The sequence below is a fragment of the Melanotaenia boesemani genome, chromosome 18, assembly GCF_017639745.1.
Source record: "Melanotaenia boesemani isolate fMelBoe1 chromosome 18, fMelBoe1.pri, whole genome shotgun sequence".
NCBI classification, from domain to species: domain Eukaryota; kingdom Metazoa; phylum Chordata; class Actinopteri; order Atheriniformes; family Melanotaeniidae; genus Melanotaenia; species Melanotaenia boesemani.
In genome coordinates, this window is record NC_055699.1 from 13,414,371 (window position 1) to 13,430,068 (window position 15,698).

At 37.2% G+C, this 15,698-nt stretch overlaps 1 protein-coding gene across 3 annotated transcripts; it reads left to right on the top strand.

The window, feature by feature from the left end:
* Window positions 1-609: 609 nt before the first annotated feature.
* sgk3 (serum/glucocorticoid regulated kinase family member 3) lies at window positions 610-14,720 on the top strand. 3 transcript variants are annotated; one of them, XM_041968949.1, is made up of 17 exons: window positions 610-855; window positions 9,128-9,220; window positions 9,376-9,459; window positions 9,688-9,760; window positions 9,880-9,955; window positions 10,047-10,122; window positions 10,425-10,474; window positions 10,585-10,642; window positions 10,964-11,047; window positions 11,136-11,267; window positions 11,717-11,829; window positions 12,038-12,074; window positions 12,495-12,581; window positions 12,914-13,009; window positions 13,108-13,263; window positions 13,421-13,510; window positions 14,197-14,720. In XM_041968949.1, exons 1-17 carry the CDS (start codon window positions 829-831, stop codon window positions 14,365-14,367), a joined length of 1,503 nt encoding a protein of 500 aa, XP_041824883.1. In that variant the 5' UTR covers window positions 610-828; the 3' UTR covers window positions 14,368-14,720. The 3 variants fall into 3 exon arrangements, with proteins under 3 accessions (XP_041824883.1, XP_041824885.1, XP_041824884.1); XM_041968951.1 differs by having other exon boundaries at window positions 610-850; XM_041968950.1 differs by having other exon boundaries at window positions 611-855; window positions 9,048-9,220.
* The last annotated feature ends 978 nt before the right edge of the window (window positions 14,721-15,698 follow it).

A 15,698-nucleotide genomic window follows, 5' to 3' on the forward strand; every position in this document is an offset into this window, starting at 1 on the left:
TACAGATATTAGATATTGGACATGTTCTATCTTTCTACCTGTAGGTGACACTGTTTTACCTTTTGACTTCTCAATGTTGTCATTCCAAAATGTAAAAATGTCAAGCAAGGCATAATAATACCGGAAACTAATTAACTTACCTACAAAAACAAAAGCCCTAGGCCTAGTACTTTGTGTAATTAGAAAAACAGCCAAAGTATAGTCAAATTAGGCTGACAGGAATTACAAAAGTAAATCTATTTTCAAGTGGTTCCAAGAATTTCACTTGGAGGGGACCATAAAACAAATGTGGGTTATGGAAATTTTACTCTAACTAACTAACTAACGAACTAACTAACTAATTAACTAACTAACCCAATGAATAAAAAATAAATAAAAAAAACTGTGTAATAGTGGGTAAATGTATCATTTTATGTTTTTTGTTTGTTATTTTAATTAGACTACTTTAACAATGCAGCAGAGTGTACATTGTACATTAATGATATTTTATCGTTTATATATATATATATATATATATATATATGTATGTGTGTGTGTGTGTTTTAAATCCATACCGGAAGTAAAGTTGTGTATTTTGTCTCACTTGGTAGCAGTTGCAGCTTTGCGGTCCCGTGACAAATTTCATTGGAACTTTCTGCGGCCAGGAAAGACTGATGTTTCCTGCTTCTCTCATTTGTCCGACGTCCATGAGCGGCGAGAAAATACTCTTTCAAGTTTAATCATTTTGAGAGTTTTTTTTTTTCCCGCAACGGTTACGGGAATATGTTAGCCGTGTTAACAGTTTAAATGTCATTGCGCAAAACGTCCCCATTGGAATATCGAAAATAGATGAACGCAGCGTCAGAATACTGTAAGGTACGTGATGTTCATGTTCAACATTTACCTTGTTCTGGTTTTGCTAACGTGCCGCCGGCTAGCTGTACCGAAGTAACAGGTTGTCCTGTATCCCTGACTTACACAGTATTATCTTTTAGTTACAGCAGAGCGATATGTTCAAGCTATTAAATTACATTAACTTTTACCATGCGAAGGTAATGCCAAAGAGTACTTTATTATATGAAAAACTGTGTAAAAGCAATTGAGTTAGCTCTTTCTTCTTCTTAACAATCGCAGTGAAGCATGTACCGTTTTGAGGGTCTATTGTATTATTTACTATTTGTGTTACACATGGGGGGCTTGTTAGAGCATATCAAACCTCTCATTTTGTGCTTGTCTTAATCGTGTGTCTGTGTGTGGTCAGCTCCTCCCTCCTCTGGCTCATTTTTTCCTCTCCTCTCCTTGGCTGGAGAATCTTAGAGTTGTCCTGTAATGCACGTGATACTTGTTTAAATTTAAAAGTTGTAGCTTTAAGTGAAAACCATTCTGCAATCCTTTACTTATTCATCTATGATGTAGACATCACTCCTTCCATGTGCAATAAATGAAGGAAGGAAGCTCATAGCTTGTTCCTTAATGTTAACAGGTGTCAGTGTAAAACGAGATAAGTTAACATTTAAAAAGATGCTAAATATATTTAATGGCTTGCCTGTTAAAATCTGTGAATTAGTGATCATTGTGGTGCTGTAGTTAAAAAAAAGCCCAGTCTACCTTAGTTAAGCCCAGTTAAAAAAGAAAGAAATAAAGAAAAGGAGAAAAGGCAATATTTTACAACGTATGCCTAAAATACATCTTATTAAGCCAGTATTTACTCCATTACTGAAAAGTCAAAGTGGATCTAGTTTATGAATATGAGACATTTGTGATCATTCTGAGATGTAGAATTATAACTTTAACAAAAGTAAAACAATTTTAGGAATTGTGGACAGTAATTCCTGGCAACCTATTCAGTAAGTATGCCATGATTGATGTTTGTTTTTATTGCCAGTACAGAGAATTATAGAGGGAAAGGCGTTAAAAACTTACACATAAACCTGGTTTGCAGAGAGGCTGCTAAGGGTTGCACCTCTTGGGCATTTACACTGCACTTATATTCTGAAGCTGGTCTTATTAGAACATAAATCTGATTCAGACTTGTTTCTAAAAGGAAGTTAGTGTGCAGCCCCTTTAGTGTCTATGTGTTTTCTAGAAAGTTAACATAAGGATTTGATCTTAGGTTGGCTGCACACATCAGGGTTGACCGAGTTCATGCCCATCAAGCTTCTCCAGCTGCACTTCCTCAACCAGTGATCTGCCTGTTGCATTTTAATTAGATGCTACCTTATGAGAATAGCATTAATAGCCATTCAGCTGTAGCCTAAATGTAACAGATGTCTAAACTATTTTGATATAAACAAGGTAATTGAGCTGAAAATACCAACAAATTTCTTAAAATATATTTATTAAACTTATTCTAGAGTTGAAAAAAGAACTCATTGATTTAAACGTGATTTATTTTATTTTTCAGAAATAATCTCTCTTTATTATTCATGCACTAGGTAAGGTTACAGCAGGTTACGGATGAGTTGTTGTCTCAAACCTTTCTAGCTTGCATGCTCACTATTTTGTTTAAGACATGCGTGAAGACATGCATGTCTGAGCTTTCATGTCAGATTACCCATTCTAGTGTCACTTTGACACATGTGATACAGAGCAGCTCACTAAAATAAATAAATAATAATAAAAAAAAACACTCCTCAAAATCCCCATGGTTTTTCACTGGCGAGGATGTATGTTTGAGCTAAGCAGGAAGAAAGTTGTTTTTGATCCCACGTTATAGCCCAGCCCATTTGTGCCTGTCAGTACAAGTTAACTCTTGTTGTGGTGTTGTGACGTGAACGCAGAGCATGCTGGGCTTAAACTGCGCTAGGGGAATATGGTTTACGCTATCTGGTTCCTTTTCATATTTATTTTCAATTTCAATCATTATAACAAACTTGACAACGTGTGTTTGTGGGTGTGGTGAGCTGCAGCATTCCACGGCAGTCTGAGTCGCAGTGTCAGCTCAAAATGTAAGTTACACAAGGCGGCATTAGGTTATCTCACCGTTTGACACAAGTATTTCTGGAATGTTAAAAAGCGGGTCCTACCCAGTGATATTCAGAGCCATTTGACCATGAAAACAGGAGCAGATGTTAGACTGCTCAGGGAAGTGCCCAGCCATTTTTGTGCATGTGCGTGTGTGTGTGTGTGTGCCAGCCCCTGTTGCATAAACTCCAGATTTAAAAAAATAAATAAATAAGTAAATGGACCTCCGGTGTGGCTGAAGGGGCTGTTTTGACACAAATTAGTCACATTTTAGGCTTATAGTGGACATGATCAATTTTGTAGAATGAAAGGCTCTATTGGCCTTTATTTGACAGTAGTTTAACAGGAAAGGGGGTCAGGGGAGCAGGGAATGACATGCTACAAAGGGCCCCAGGCCAGTACTCAAACCTGGGCCAGCTGTACCTAGAAGCTGTTGACTCTGTTCATGGGGCGGCAGCTCCACCCCTCACCCCTTAATTATAAAAGGAAGAGCAGTTTTGTAAAGAAACATCTCAATTCTGTTTTGTTTCTTTATGGTTTGTATCAATAAATGTGGCTGAAAGTTAAACAAATGGTAACAAAAAGGAAAGAAGTGCTGTGGATAAGGAGGGCATGAAGGTCCCTCTGACTGCACACTTGCATTTTAAAGAGGGCCTCTCTTTTCCCCCCACCCCCTGATCAGAATAGCATATCCTTTTAGGATGCATTCAGGATCAATGTGCAGACAGAGAAAGTTGACACAAAACAGTTTTCCATGTTTCTGAGCAAACAGGAGTGAGATTGTTCAGATAAAACTACTAAACAAACTAGTCTGACCTCACAACCATCAAACAATGAACAAGTCAGAGCAGCAGACAAAGACCTTTGTTGTTAAACAGACATTATATAACTCTAGTGAAGTGAGGTGCAGCAGCGCTCTATAGTATCATACAATCAGGTTTTAAGAAAATTAACCCCCAGTTAAACACAAAAGATAATATCTAGTAGAATTTATTGCAGGTAACTTGAACCTTGTTCTCCCTTCTCAGTGTCACTTAACTTGACTTTAAGTTAATACAGTTGTGAGTTTATCACACCTCAGCAGCCAGGCTTATTTATGGTTAACCTTTAGCGTAACTCCAGTTTTAAAGACACCCTGGCAGGTTGTTTAGAAATACCTTTCACTGTGCCAAGCGAGAATGCCACAGACTCTGCATGTGTTGGAGCCAGTGTGTGACTGAGTATGTACGTATTTTTTTATAAAGAGGGTGTGTGGGAGATAAATGCAAGCAAAGGAGGCTTCACAGAGGTGTGTACCTCTCATATGAGGTAGACTAAGAGCATCGTAACAGCAACAGCAAGAATTAGATAACAGAGTGACTCATTTGTGCTTTTGTTATAGGATGCGATATCCATTCACAGAAGAATGAGTGAGTTAAATGGTTGTCCAGTAGGAGGGAGCCTGCTGTCATGGTGCAGCTCGTTGACCCATCTGTTGCCACCAGTGTATTCGCTCATGACAGGATTTTGTCCATAAGTGCTTTTAAATGTACAAACACTTGAACTTTTAGCAGAGGGTTGTCATCTTTTCAAACTGCCTGTTTGTTTGTTTGTTTGTTTGTTTGTTTTTAATCTGACCTTTTGAATCCCAGAAAAAAGAAGACAAATAGTTTTTTTCTTGGCAAAAAAAAGTAAAATATAGCTACTAAAACTTCCATCAGCTGTGACAAATGCTGTTGTGTTGTAGCCACATCCCCAGTTCCAAAGACACTGAGCTGCTGTGTAAAATGTAAATAAGAGCAGAATCTAATGATTTGCAATTCTGATTAAGCAAAAAACTTATCAAATGTGAAAGTAAGATGTTATTTACATAATAAATATTAGCAAATCTCAAATTAGATGGTAGCAACACTTCTTATAAAGGTAGGGACAATGCGGAAAGCAGCTGGTACAGCATGGATAGATAGATAGATAGATAGATAGATAGATAGATAGATAGATAGATAGATAGATAGATAGATAGATAGATAGATAGATAGATGTGCTCATCATAAAATTAGAATATCCATTCAAAAAGTGAAACTTGTATAATGTAGACATTCATTCCTCACAGACTGACATATTTATTTCTTTTAATTTTGATGATTATAACTGACAACTAATGAAAACCCCAAATTCAATATCCCAGAAAATAAGAATATTACTTAAAACCAATACAAAAAAAGGATTTCTACAAATGTTGGCCAACTGAAAAGTATGAACATGAAAAGTATGAGCATGTACAGCTAGGGCTGGGCGATTAATCGATAAATCGAATTTTCCATTTCTGGAGATTTCTTTTTATGAAAATCGGGATTTTTTTCCATAGTTAGTTAGCAGCAGACTTAGCCCTCCCTCCACACCAGAACGGTGTTTGTCTGACAGATTTTCAGTAAAGTGACCCTTCACTCACGCCTGGGATTTAGCTGTGCGTATAACTGCAGTGAGAAATGCTGCTCTCTACGAGATGCAGAAGTCAGCTTAACCCACAAACCCTAGTTAAGAGACAACCTTCATCAGGGGAATTATTTCTGCAGTGGATCCTGTATGATAAGGATCCAGATGGAAAGAGATCACGGATGCAGTTGTGTCGCATATTTCTATGTAAGACATGAAGTTGTTTATATGGTGGAAAAGCTATGACATTATATGCTTTATTTTTGCTGGCATTCATCTATATAAACAAATAAATGTTTTTAATAAGTTTATTTATGTTTTGTAAAAGAAAAGAAAAAAATCGATTAAAATCGGAAATCGGATTTGGTTATAAAAAATCGGAGGTTTTATTTTTACGCCATATCGCCCAGCCCTATGTACAGCACTTAATACTTAGTCGGGAATCCTTTTGTCTGAATTAATGCAGCAATGGAGTCCATCAGTCTGTGGCACTGCTCAGGTGTTATGAGAGCCCAGGTTGCTCTGATAGTGGCCTTCAGCTCTTCTGCATTGTTGGGTCTGGCGTATCGCATCTTCCTCTTCACATACCCCATAGATTTTCTATGGGGTCAGGGTCAGGCCAGTTTGCTAGCCAATTAAGAACAGGGATACCATGGTCCTTAAACCAGATACTGGTAGCTTTGGCACTGTGTGCAGGTGCCAAGTCCTGTTGGAAAATGAAATCTGCATCTCAATAAAGTTGGTCAGCGGCAGGAAGCATGAAGTGCTTTAAAACTTCCTGGTAGACGGCTGCGTTGACCGTGGACCTAAGAAGACACAGTGGACCAACACCAGCAGATGACATGGCACCCCAAACCATCACTGACTGTGGAAACTTTACACTCGACCTCAAGCAACATGGATTCTGTGTCTCTCCTCTCTTCCTCCAGACTCTGGGACCTTGATTTCTAAAGGACATGCAACATTTCCTTTCATCAGAAAACATAACTTTGGACCATTCAGCAGCAGTCTAGTTTGTATAGTAGTTTGTATTTAGCCCAGGCGAAACGATTCTCACGCTTTTACTTGTTCAAGAGTGGCTTGACACAAGGGATGCGACAGCTGAAACCCATGGCTCGCATACGTCTGTGCGTGATGGTTCCTGAAGCTCTGACTCCAGCTGCAGTCCACATTTTGTAAATCTCCCCCACATTTTTGAATGGGTTTCGTTTCACAATCCTCTCCAGGGTGCGGTTAACCCTATAGCTTGTACACTTTTTTCTACCACATCTTTTCCTTCCCTTCACCTCTCTATAAATGTGCTTGGACACAGAGCTCTGTGAACAGCCAGCCTCTTTAGCAATGACCTTTTGTGTCTTGCCCTCCTTGTGCAAGGTGTCAATGGTCGTCTTTTGGACAACTGTCAGGTCAGAAATCTTCCCCATGATTGTGTAGCCACAGAACTAGACTGTGAGACCATTTAAAGGCCTTTGCAGGTGTTTTGAGTTAATTAGCTAATTAGAGTGTGGCACCAAGTGTCTTCAATATTGAACCTTTCCACAATATTCAAGTTTTCTGGGGTATTGAATTTGGGGTTTTCATTAGTTGTCAGTTATAATCATCAAACTTAAATAAATAAACATTTGAAATATGTCAGTCTATACAAGTTTCACTTTTTGAATGGAATTACTGAAATAAATTAACTTTTTCATGATTTTCAAATTTTATGACAAGCACCTGTAGTTAAGCTTCATTAATCCCCTAAAAGGGAAATTTCTTCAACAATACCAATAAAAAAAAAGATAAATACAACATTAAAACACATACTACAACAGATTACCTCAGCTACTAAAAGTATTTATTAGAAAAGAAAATATCTGCCAGCAGTTATTAACATAAAACCTTAATAAACATTTTTACTACCAGTGAGTTTAGCTGGTAACAGGTCAGTAACATAACTGGTACAAACGAGGGCCTTGGAGAGGTCTCTTAGAAATAAAGCTGAGGTTCAGTAGTTTCTTAATAATGTTCCTCCATGTAAAATGTTTTTAATCTACAATACATAACATAAAATTCCCAGAATCTTGAAATATCTCTGTATGCAAGGGACATGGATGACGGTTAATATCAGATACCACTGATCTTCAGGCCTCAGGCAGCACACTGTCCTGCACCATCAACAAGTGCAGGTTACAGCTCTATCATGCAAAGAAAAAAGTCATATACACAGCCAGAAATCCTCTTGGACTAAGCAGAACGCAGGTAACTCTTCTGTAGTCAGACAAATAAAACGCCAAAACTTTTCCTGGATTTCTTGTTAACCAGAATAAAGATGATAGAGATCATCAGGCTTGTTTTCAGCACTCAGATAAAAAAAAACATGCAGCTCTAATGCATTAGCGCCAGTAGAAAAGTACCATCAATGCCGAGACGTATACTGGTGTTAGAGTAGCATATCCTTCTCTCTAGTTTAGTCGGTATGACAACGTTAAACCACACACATCATCTACAACAATCAGGCTTCAGAGGCCAAGCCCAGACCAGCCAGTCCTGGTGCTGGGCTTTTTCCAGTTGAAAACATTTTAGTGCCTCATAAAAGGAAAAATACAAAGGAAGACCCATGATGGCTGAGCAGCTAGAATCCAATATCCGACTGAAATGGGACCACATTCCTCTCCTACAATAACTGCTCTTCTTTAGTTTTATTTAAAATTTTTAACATGGAATATTTTTCAGTGTTCCACAGCCAATAAAATAATGGTTAATGAAATTTGCAAATCATTGCATTCTTTTTTTATTGAAATTTCACACAGCGCCACAGCTCTTTTGGAATGGGGTTGTAAATACACTGAAACAATCTCAGCTGAGAGGGATTTACACCTAGTGTAATACTTAAAAGTTAACCCCTTGTGACCAAGTAATTATTTATAATTCTGACAAGAACATGTGGAAAAACTGAGCCCCTTCAACCCTGGATAACACTTACTCCAAAAAAAACATTCTTTAATTGAATAATACTTTATTAATCTCTAAAAGGAAATTGTCAAATGCTAACATACTGCACAAACACGATTAATTAATAAACAAAACTCCTTATAAACTGTTTATGGCATGAAAGGTAATCCCAATACAAGAGTACAGGGGAAACAGTGAATGCACTAAATGCAATTTTTTTTCAAACATAGCAAAGCTGAATATTATAAATTGTAGTTTTGTATCAGCTATTTTCATAAATCACTAAAACACATGAAAGTACACAAGCTAGATTTTTAGTGTACATAAGTGGTCAGTGTTGACAGCCAGAGTGTTACACTTCAGTTGTCCCCTTTTTTTTTTTCTTTTAAAGCTGAACAGGCACAGGAACCCTCCACCAGCCTGGCTGTACAAGTTTTGCAAAGCAAATGCATAGATTTATATTGATGATTCCACCCGATGGTATTAACATGCACCCTGCATAAAGAACTAGAGATATTTGAATATAGAGGAATGGAGCTGTCTTTATCTTTTGTTGGGCCTTTCACCTCCGCTCTACAAAAATAGCCAGACTGGCTGCACGGAAATGTTCTTAAAGGCATGTGAATGACAAAATGGTACATGCTTGACTCACATTGGGTAGTGACATTAAGCACAATTGGCTTAAATGTGGTGAGATCTGAAGTTTCACTTCCTTAATAACTGAGCAGCCTATTCTCTCTTCTCTTGTGCTGCAGTGACTAAGCATGGCAATTGGCCAGCTCTATACTTGAAGCCTTATCCTGGAGGACTCATTCTGACTTTGCATCTTTGAAAGCCGACAGACCCTAAGATGGAGGAGCAATCCAGTTTCCCGAATGTCAGCATACCGTGCCACAATGAGCAGAGGGACAAGAAGAAGCGTTACACAGTGAGTCAGTTGATCTATCCATGTTTTCTCTGCAGTAAAGTCAGTTGTGTAAATGTAAAAGTTTGTTGTTGGGTCTGTAATTGTTACAGCTTTATTATGAACTTAAAATCAGATTTTGATTTGGTTTAACTGAACCTTTGTTATCTTTTCTCCAGGTTTACAAAGTGATGGTCTCTGTTGGACGGCAGGAATGGTTTGTCTTCAGGCGATATGCAGAGTTTGATAAGCTCTACACCACAGTGAGTGGTGGGATAACAGCATTTTGATTTGATATTAAATGGGGTATCTAACACATTGTCACATCACACATAACATTCTGTGTATGATTTAGTTGCATTAGTCTCATATTTACTGTACTGTCTTCTACTATTCAGGATGGTATTTTGTATAAACACCAACTTGTGAACACAAACTTTTCCCACTTCTTATGTCATTTTCTTGATTTCTATATTTGTGTCCAATCCCAGTTAAGAAAACAGTTTCCAGCTATGAACTTAAAAATTCCAGCAAAAAGGATATTTGGAGACAATTTTGACCCAGGTAAGTGTTTGCACTAAAATAACCCAGTTCTATGCCCATCATAATGAAAGACCTGATATCAATGATGTTGGTCCTTGCTGGTTGCTTAGCGTTCACTCAGATACGTATCTATCCCATAGAGTTCATCAAGCAAAGAAAAACAGGGTTGCATGACTTTATTAAGCGGATTGTCTCACATCCTCAACTTTGCAACCAGTAAGTGTTCCCATTGGTGATCTTTTTTCCAAAATAATTAAAAAATCTAAATTTGTTTCTTGATATGCTTGTTCCCTGTTCAACTATACAGTCCAGATGTGAGGACCTTTCTGCTGATGGACAAAATGCAACACTTTTCAGATGCGTCTGAAGATGAAGATGACAAAGTAAGTGGCCAAAAAAGATATTTTAAAATGGTTTTTCTGTATCTTTTTTCTCTCTGATTAATAGCATATTTCTGCAGATAACTTCTTTTTTTGTCTAATAGATTTGTTGAATGCTTCAAAATGTTTTTTTTTTTTTTTTATCAAATTAGACTGAAAGATCATAGTTATACATCTTAAGAATGTATTCATATATTTCACAGATAAGTTTTTTAGCTTATTTTGCTAATGTAACAAAAGTTGTATTTTTAGTCATTAAGTGTGTCTTGGTGGCTGGTTTTGGATGATTCTGTGTTGTTTAACAGAACAGCTCCACCTCCAGAAACATTAACCTGGGACCCTCTGGGAATCCTCAGTACGTTCACTGCTTCCGTACTTTTTAGTGCATTTTGTTAAAAATTTCAAACCTGACCCAGTCGTCATTTTCACGCTGATGAAATTGAAATCATGTCACTTTTGTTTTAGGGCCAAACCTACAGACTTTGACTTCCTTAAAGTTATAGGAAAAGGGAGTTTTGGGAAGGTACGTAAATGGAGCAACACTGGAAACCACCTAATTTCTCTTCCTTCCAATGACATGATGAAACAGGTGGAAACCTAGTTTGTGAATCTATCTAAGCATCATCTTTCCTAAAATAATTACAGTACATTCAATTGTCTGAGTATTTACATAAAATATTTACGTTTAGAAACACCTTCAGCAGCTCCTGCTGTTGGGGAAGCAGCAGGTTTTAGTTCTGCATGCATTGGTCTTTCCATGTAGGAAGTGAGAATCAGATTGGGAATTACCATGGTAACAGTGTTGATGCAATGGTTCACATGCTTTGTTTTCCTTGTAATACAGGTTTTCCTTGCTAAACGAAGGCATGATGGCAAGTATTATGCAGTCAAGGTCTTGCAGAAAAAGGTCATTCTCAACAGAAAAGAGGTAACTAGGCAATGACTTTGATCAGAATTTTTATTTCGGCATTCCAGTGTGTTTGATTAAGCTCCCTGTAATTCATTCCTCCAACCAGCAAAAACACATCATGGCAGAGCGTAATGTCCTGCTGAAAAATGTAAAACACCCCTTCCTGGTTGGACTTCATTATTCCTTCCAGACCACAGACAAGTTGTACTTTGTCTTGGATTTCATCAATGGAGGGGAAGTGAGTACTATCAGTTTTGTCAAACATGTGATCGCGCAGAAATTATTTACATCTGCCATTTAATGGAGTACAACAAGATATAAATACTGAACAGTTTAAATAAAATCACCTTAATACAGCTGCTTGTTAGAAAATTTCATTAGATTGCAGCATTATTTAGAGTAAACAATGGCTAAGTGTGACTTCCTCTGTGGATTTCCGTCAGCCTTTTTAAAGCTGCCATATGTGACTATGTGTGAATGACTAACTAAGATCTGTCCCAGTAAATCTGTCTTTCCCTCCTGGGCAGAATGACTACAGAGATAAAAATTAAATCGGATTACTGCTTGCATTTTTCAGTCAAAGTTTTCCAGAATTCTGACTCTTAGAAAATTCATAAATAAAATCAAATAAAATTGAAGTAGCTATAAATTACCAAAAAGAAATTAACTGGATCATTTTCCTTTTAGCTTTTCTTTCATCTTCAAAAAGAACGGACCTTCCCAGAGTCCAGAGCAAAGTTCTACATCGCTGAAATGGCAAGTGCACTGGGATATCTGCATTCTCTCAACATTGTTTACAGGTATGCTGGTGGTTAATTCATGTTAAATGTTGGGATATACTATGTCTGATACACCTTTATTTTGGAAAAAAATATATATAAAAGAAATAAATAAAATTTTTTGCCATTTACCTTAAAAATTGACTTGATACATAGTATACTGCATGTGTGATGCATATAGGCTGCAGGTTCTTGATTTAAAAGTGAATTTTCTTTAATCTATTTCCAGAGACTTAAAGCCAGAAAATATCCTTCTAGACCATGAGGTAAGTTTTCAATTAAAGCATAAATATTCTGGGATGGATATGCACCCAGTTTTCTCTTCTAGGAAATCTAATATTCATATTTCTGTATTTGCATTAGAGTCTTTTCTTTAGCTGATAATTTATCTAATAACATCATAACGTACAGTATACTGTACCGCATGTTTCATTGTTCTCCAGTCATTTTTGAGCCACCAGTGTTATTTCCAGTTCCAGCTGGACAGAATGCGTGTGATTGGATTAGGTCCTACTAATGACTGTCCTGCTTAGCCTTATTGAAAAAGTGAGGCAACAGTGAATGAGACTGACTGAGCTACGTTGCAACCAACATTCCTGGCAACAATAAAAGCCTCAGTGCCTGGGGAGAATGAGCTGCTTGTGTGGCACATGCTTTCTAAAAACGTCTGTGTCATCTCTTTAAAGGGACATATCATCCTGACGGACTTTGGGTTGTGCAAGGAGGGTATTTCCCTGACAGATACCACCACTACGTTTTGTGGAACCCCTGAGGTATGGGTAGTTGTATGTGTACACAAATTATACAGACAATCCGTGTATGTCTACTGGGTACTAATTTTGCCCTAGAGTTGTCCACACAAGTCTTGCATTTAGTGTTAGTGTAGTTAGTTTTGCAGGGATGGCTGTGTTAATTATTTTATTAGTAGGAATGAATTTTAACTTGCTATACTGCAGTGCTGGATGTGAATCACTTTTGTCAGACAGGGAAATAAGGTGCATCAACTGGAATAGAAGTCTGTAAATGTTTTGCTGATTTATTTTAAGCCTCAAAGTAAAATGCCAAAATTGATGTAATTTCATTACGTTTGTGTGCTTGTGACCAGTATTTAGCTCCAGAGGTTCTGAAAAAGCAGCCATATGATAACACAGTGGACTGGTGGTGTCTGGGATCAGTGCTGTATGAGATGCTCTTTGGCTTGGTGAGTTTAACTTTCTGAGCCTAAATGACTCATATTGGAATCATTACATGCTAAATAATCTATTTATGCATGTTTCTAAAATTGATTTTATTTCTTAGCCACCATTCTACAGCAGAGACACACACGAGATGTATGACAACATTCTCCACAAGCCACTGGTAATGCGCCCTGGTGCATCCAGCACAGCATGGTCTATTCTTCAGGGCCTCCTGGAGAAAGATGGCACTCACAGACTGGGCTCCAGAGATGACTTTGTAAGGCCTAATTTAATGCACTTTCACTCTCCCATCTTCTGCAGATTTTTTATTTATTTAGAGCGCCCTCTGGTGGCTTCCCTGGATATACCATTTATCCAAAATTAATTTATCATATACATTTGACATTTTTTGTTCTGGTTTATTTTGCATACAGAAAGAGATCAGAGCACACGGCTTCTTCTCATCCATCAACTGGGATGATCTTGAACAGAAGAAAATCCCTCCCCCATTTAAACCCAATGTGGTAAATGAACTATTTTGTCTCTTGTCCTGTCTTTGGAGCGTGTTTTTGTATTTTTCATGACTGCACCTAATTATAGGACTTATTCCAACTGCATTTTCTTGGTTTACAAATTAAATAAATCAAAAGTATTTAATCATATTTACACAATAACTGATTTATGACAACATTAAAGAGCCTTTAGGTTTTTCTTGTCATTTCATAAATTGAATCAATATAATTCATAGTATTTTTCTGATCCTTAGGTTACACCACCTTTCTCATTGTTTCCCAAACAAAGTGTGTTTTAAAAAAAAAAGTTGTGGAAACTCATTTCCTGGTCACTCTTCCAAACTTACATGTTTTTGATTAACATGCAGTTCAGTGTAGTTAACTAATCACCCTCAAAGTAGTCCTTTTAAGCAGATGTCTTTTCTGTTCCACAGTTTAAATATGAGGTGGTATTGGTAGTATTTCGTACTAGTTAGCATATATTTCTGTTATTAACTAATAAAGCTGTTTTCTAATTTAATGATACATTATGTATTTTGACCTATAAGTTGTATTCCTGTTGAAGCACACTAGAGATAATGCAGTATGATTTTATTTCATAATGAATAGCAACATAAAAAACATGATTTGTTTTTTCCTCCTCTATGAATCCTATTATGACCCTTGATTTTATTCCCTTTCACCCCATGTTTTGACAGAGCTCTTCCTGCGATATCTCAAACTTCGATCCTGAGTTTACAGAGGAGATGGTTCCCAACTCCATCTGTTGGTCTCAAGAACATTCCATTGTCAACGCCAGTGTTATGGAGGCCGATGACGCCTTTGTGGGCTTCTCTTATGCCCCACCTTCTGATGACTCTTTCATATGAAACATTCCTAATGAAGTCTCAAGTTGCCTTAACCAGTGTAACCTTTTGTTTTTGTTTTTTTAGCTAAAGGGAAAAGCTTGTATGATGGATTAAGTTGTTCTATGAAGCCAAAGCAAGCAGCGGAATAGAAACTGCACTTAAAACAAATTTAGATTGGAAGAACATCATTATATTTTACCTATTTGTATTTATAAAAATATATAAATATATATAACAGATGCCATTTTTTAGAATTACAGACAGCTGCTCTTAATGTGATTTCTGGTCCTTTCTAAAGTGAGCCTTTACAAAGCCTTAAATGTAACCCTGAAATAAAATCGATAAACAGACGTCTGAAAAACTTGAACAGTTCACTGGACTTCTACACGGAATTTTCTATGTCCATCATTAATACACTGTTCACATTAACCAAGCCGGGTGTAAGGATTACTTTATAGCCCACTGAATAAAGTATTTTGGTTCACAGGTCACAACAAGAAACTGTCTTCTTCTTTTTCAGTTATTTCAGTTTGTCTTCATGAATGATTCTTTATTATTATTATTATTATTATTATTATTATTATTATTATTATTATTGTCTTTTCACCCCTATTTATGCATAAAAAAGGAGAAGAAAACCTTCACACTTGTATTTGGCTGGTAATAAAATAGGTTTCTGCAAAAATATAAAAGTGAGGGAAAAAAGCTTGACATTGTGGAATGTTGTTTATATTTTTATATATATATATATATATATATATTTGTTTAGGTTTTTTTTTGTTTGTTTCCAAAACCAGCCTGAGTCAGAAAAGAGTTCCTGTGCCGTGGACAGACCAGTTGCCCTAACATCTCACATCATGAAGTCCTTGAGAGACTGTTCCTGGCTCACCTCAGTGAGTAGGTGAATATCCTTCAGGACCCATTACAGTTTACATATCGTAATGGGCTTGGAGTTGAAGAATATCTGACTCAAAGAGCCCACTCTCATCTGGATCAATCAAGCAGCACTTTGAGGAACATGTTCTTTTATTTCTCAAGGGCTTTTAATACAGTTCAGCCTAATCTGTTACTTGAGAAGTTCCATAAAATTCCAGGTGGACACTTCCACAACCACCTGGATTTATGATTAGCTAACAGACCACAGTTTGAGACTGAAAGGTTGTGTGTCTGAGATGGTGGTCAGCAACACTGGAGCACCACAAGAGACTGTGCTCTCGCCATTTCTCTTCACACTGTACACCACAGACTTCTAATACAACTCTGAGTCCTGTCTTCTGTAGAAATACCGATGACTGGAGATGTGGTTTGTGTTTCAGTGATGGACAAGAAGCTGAGTACAGAGACCTGGTGAG

What these genes read in the sequence shown, in the direction of transcription:
- sgk3 (XM_041968949.1), top strand. Translation starts at nt 829, where the DNA reads ATGAACGCAGCGTCAGAATACTGTAAG. An exon ending in TGGAGACAATTTTGACCCAG is followed by an intron (nt 9,761 to 9,879) that starts GTAAGTGTTTGC and finishes TCTATCCCATAG; the next exon opens with AGTTCATCAAGCAAAGAAAA. An exon ending in TGGGCTCCAGAGATGACTTT is followed by an intron (nt 13,264 to 13,420) that starts GTAAGGCCTAAT and finishes TTTTGCATACAG; the next exon opens with AAAGAGATCAGAGCACACGG.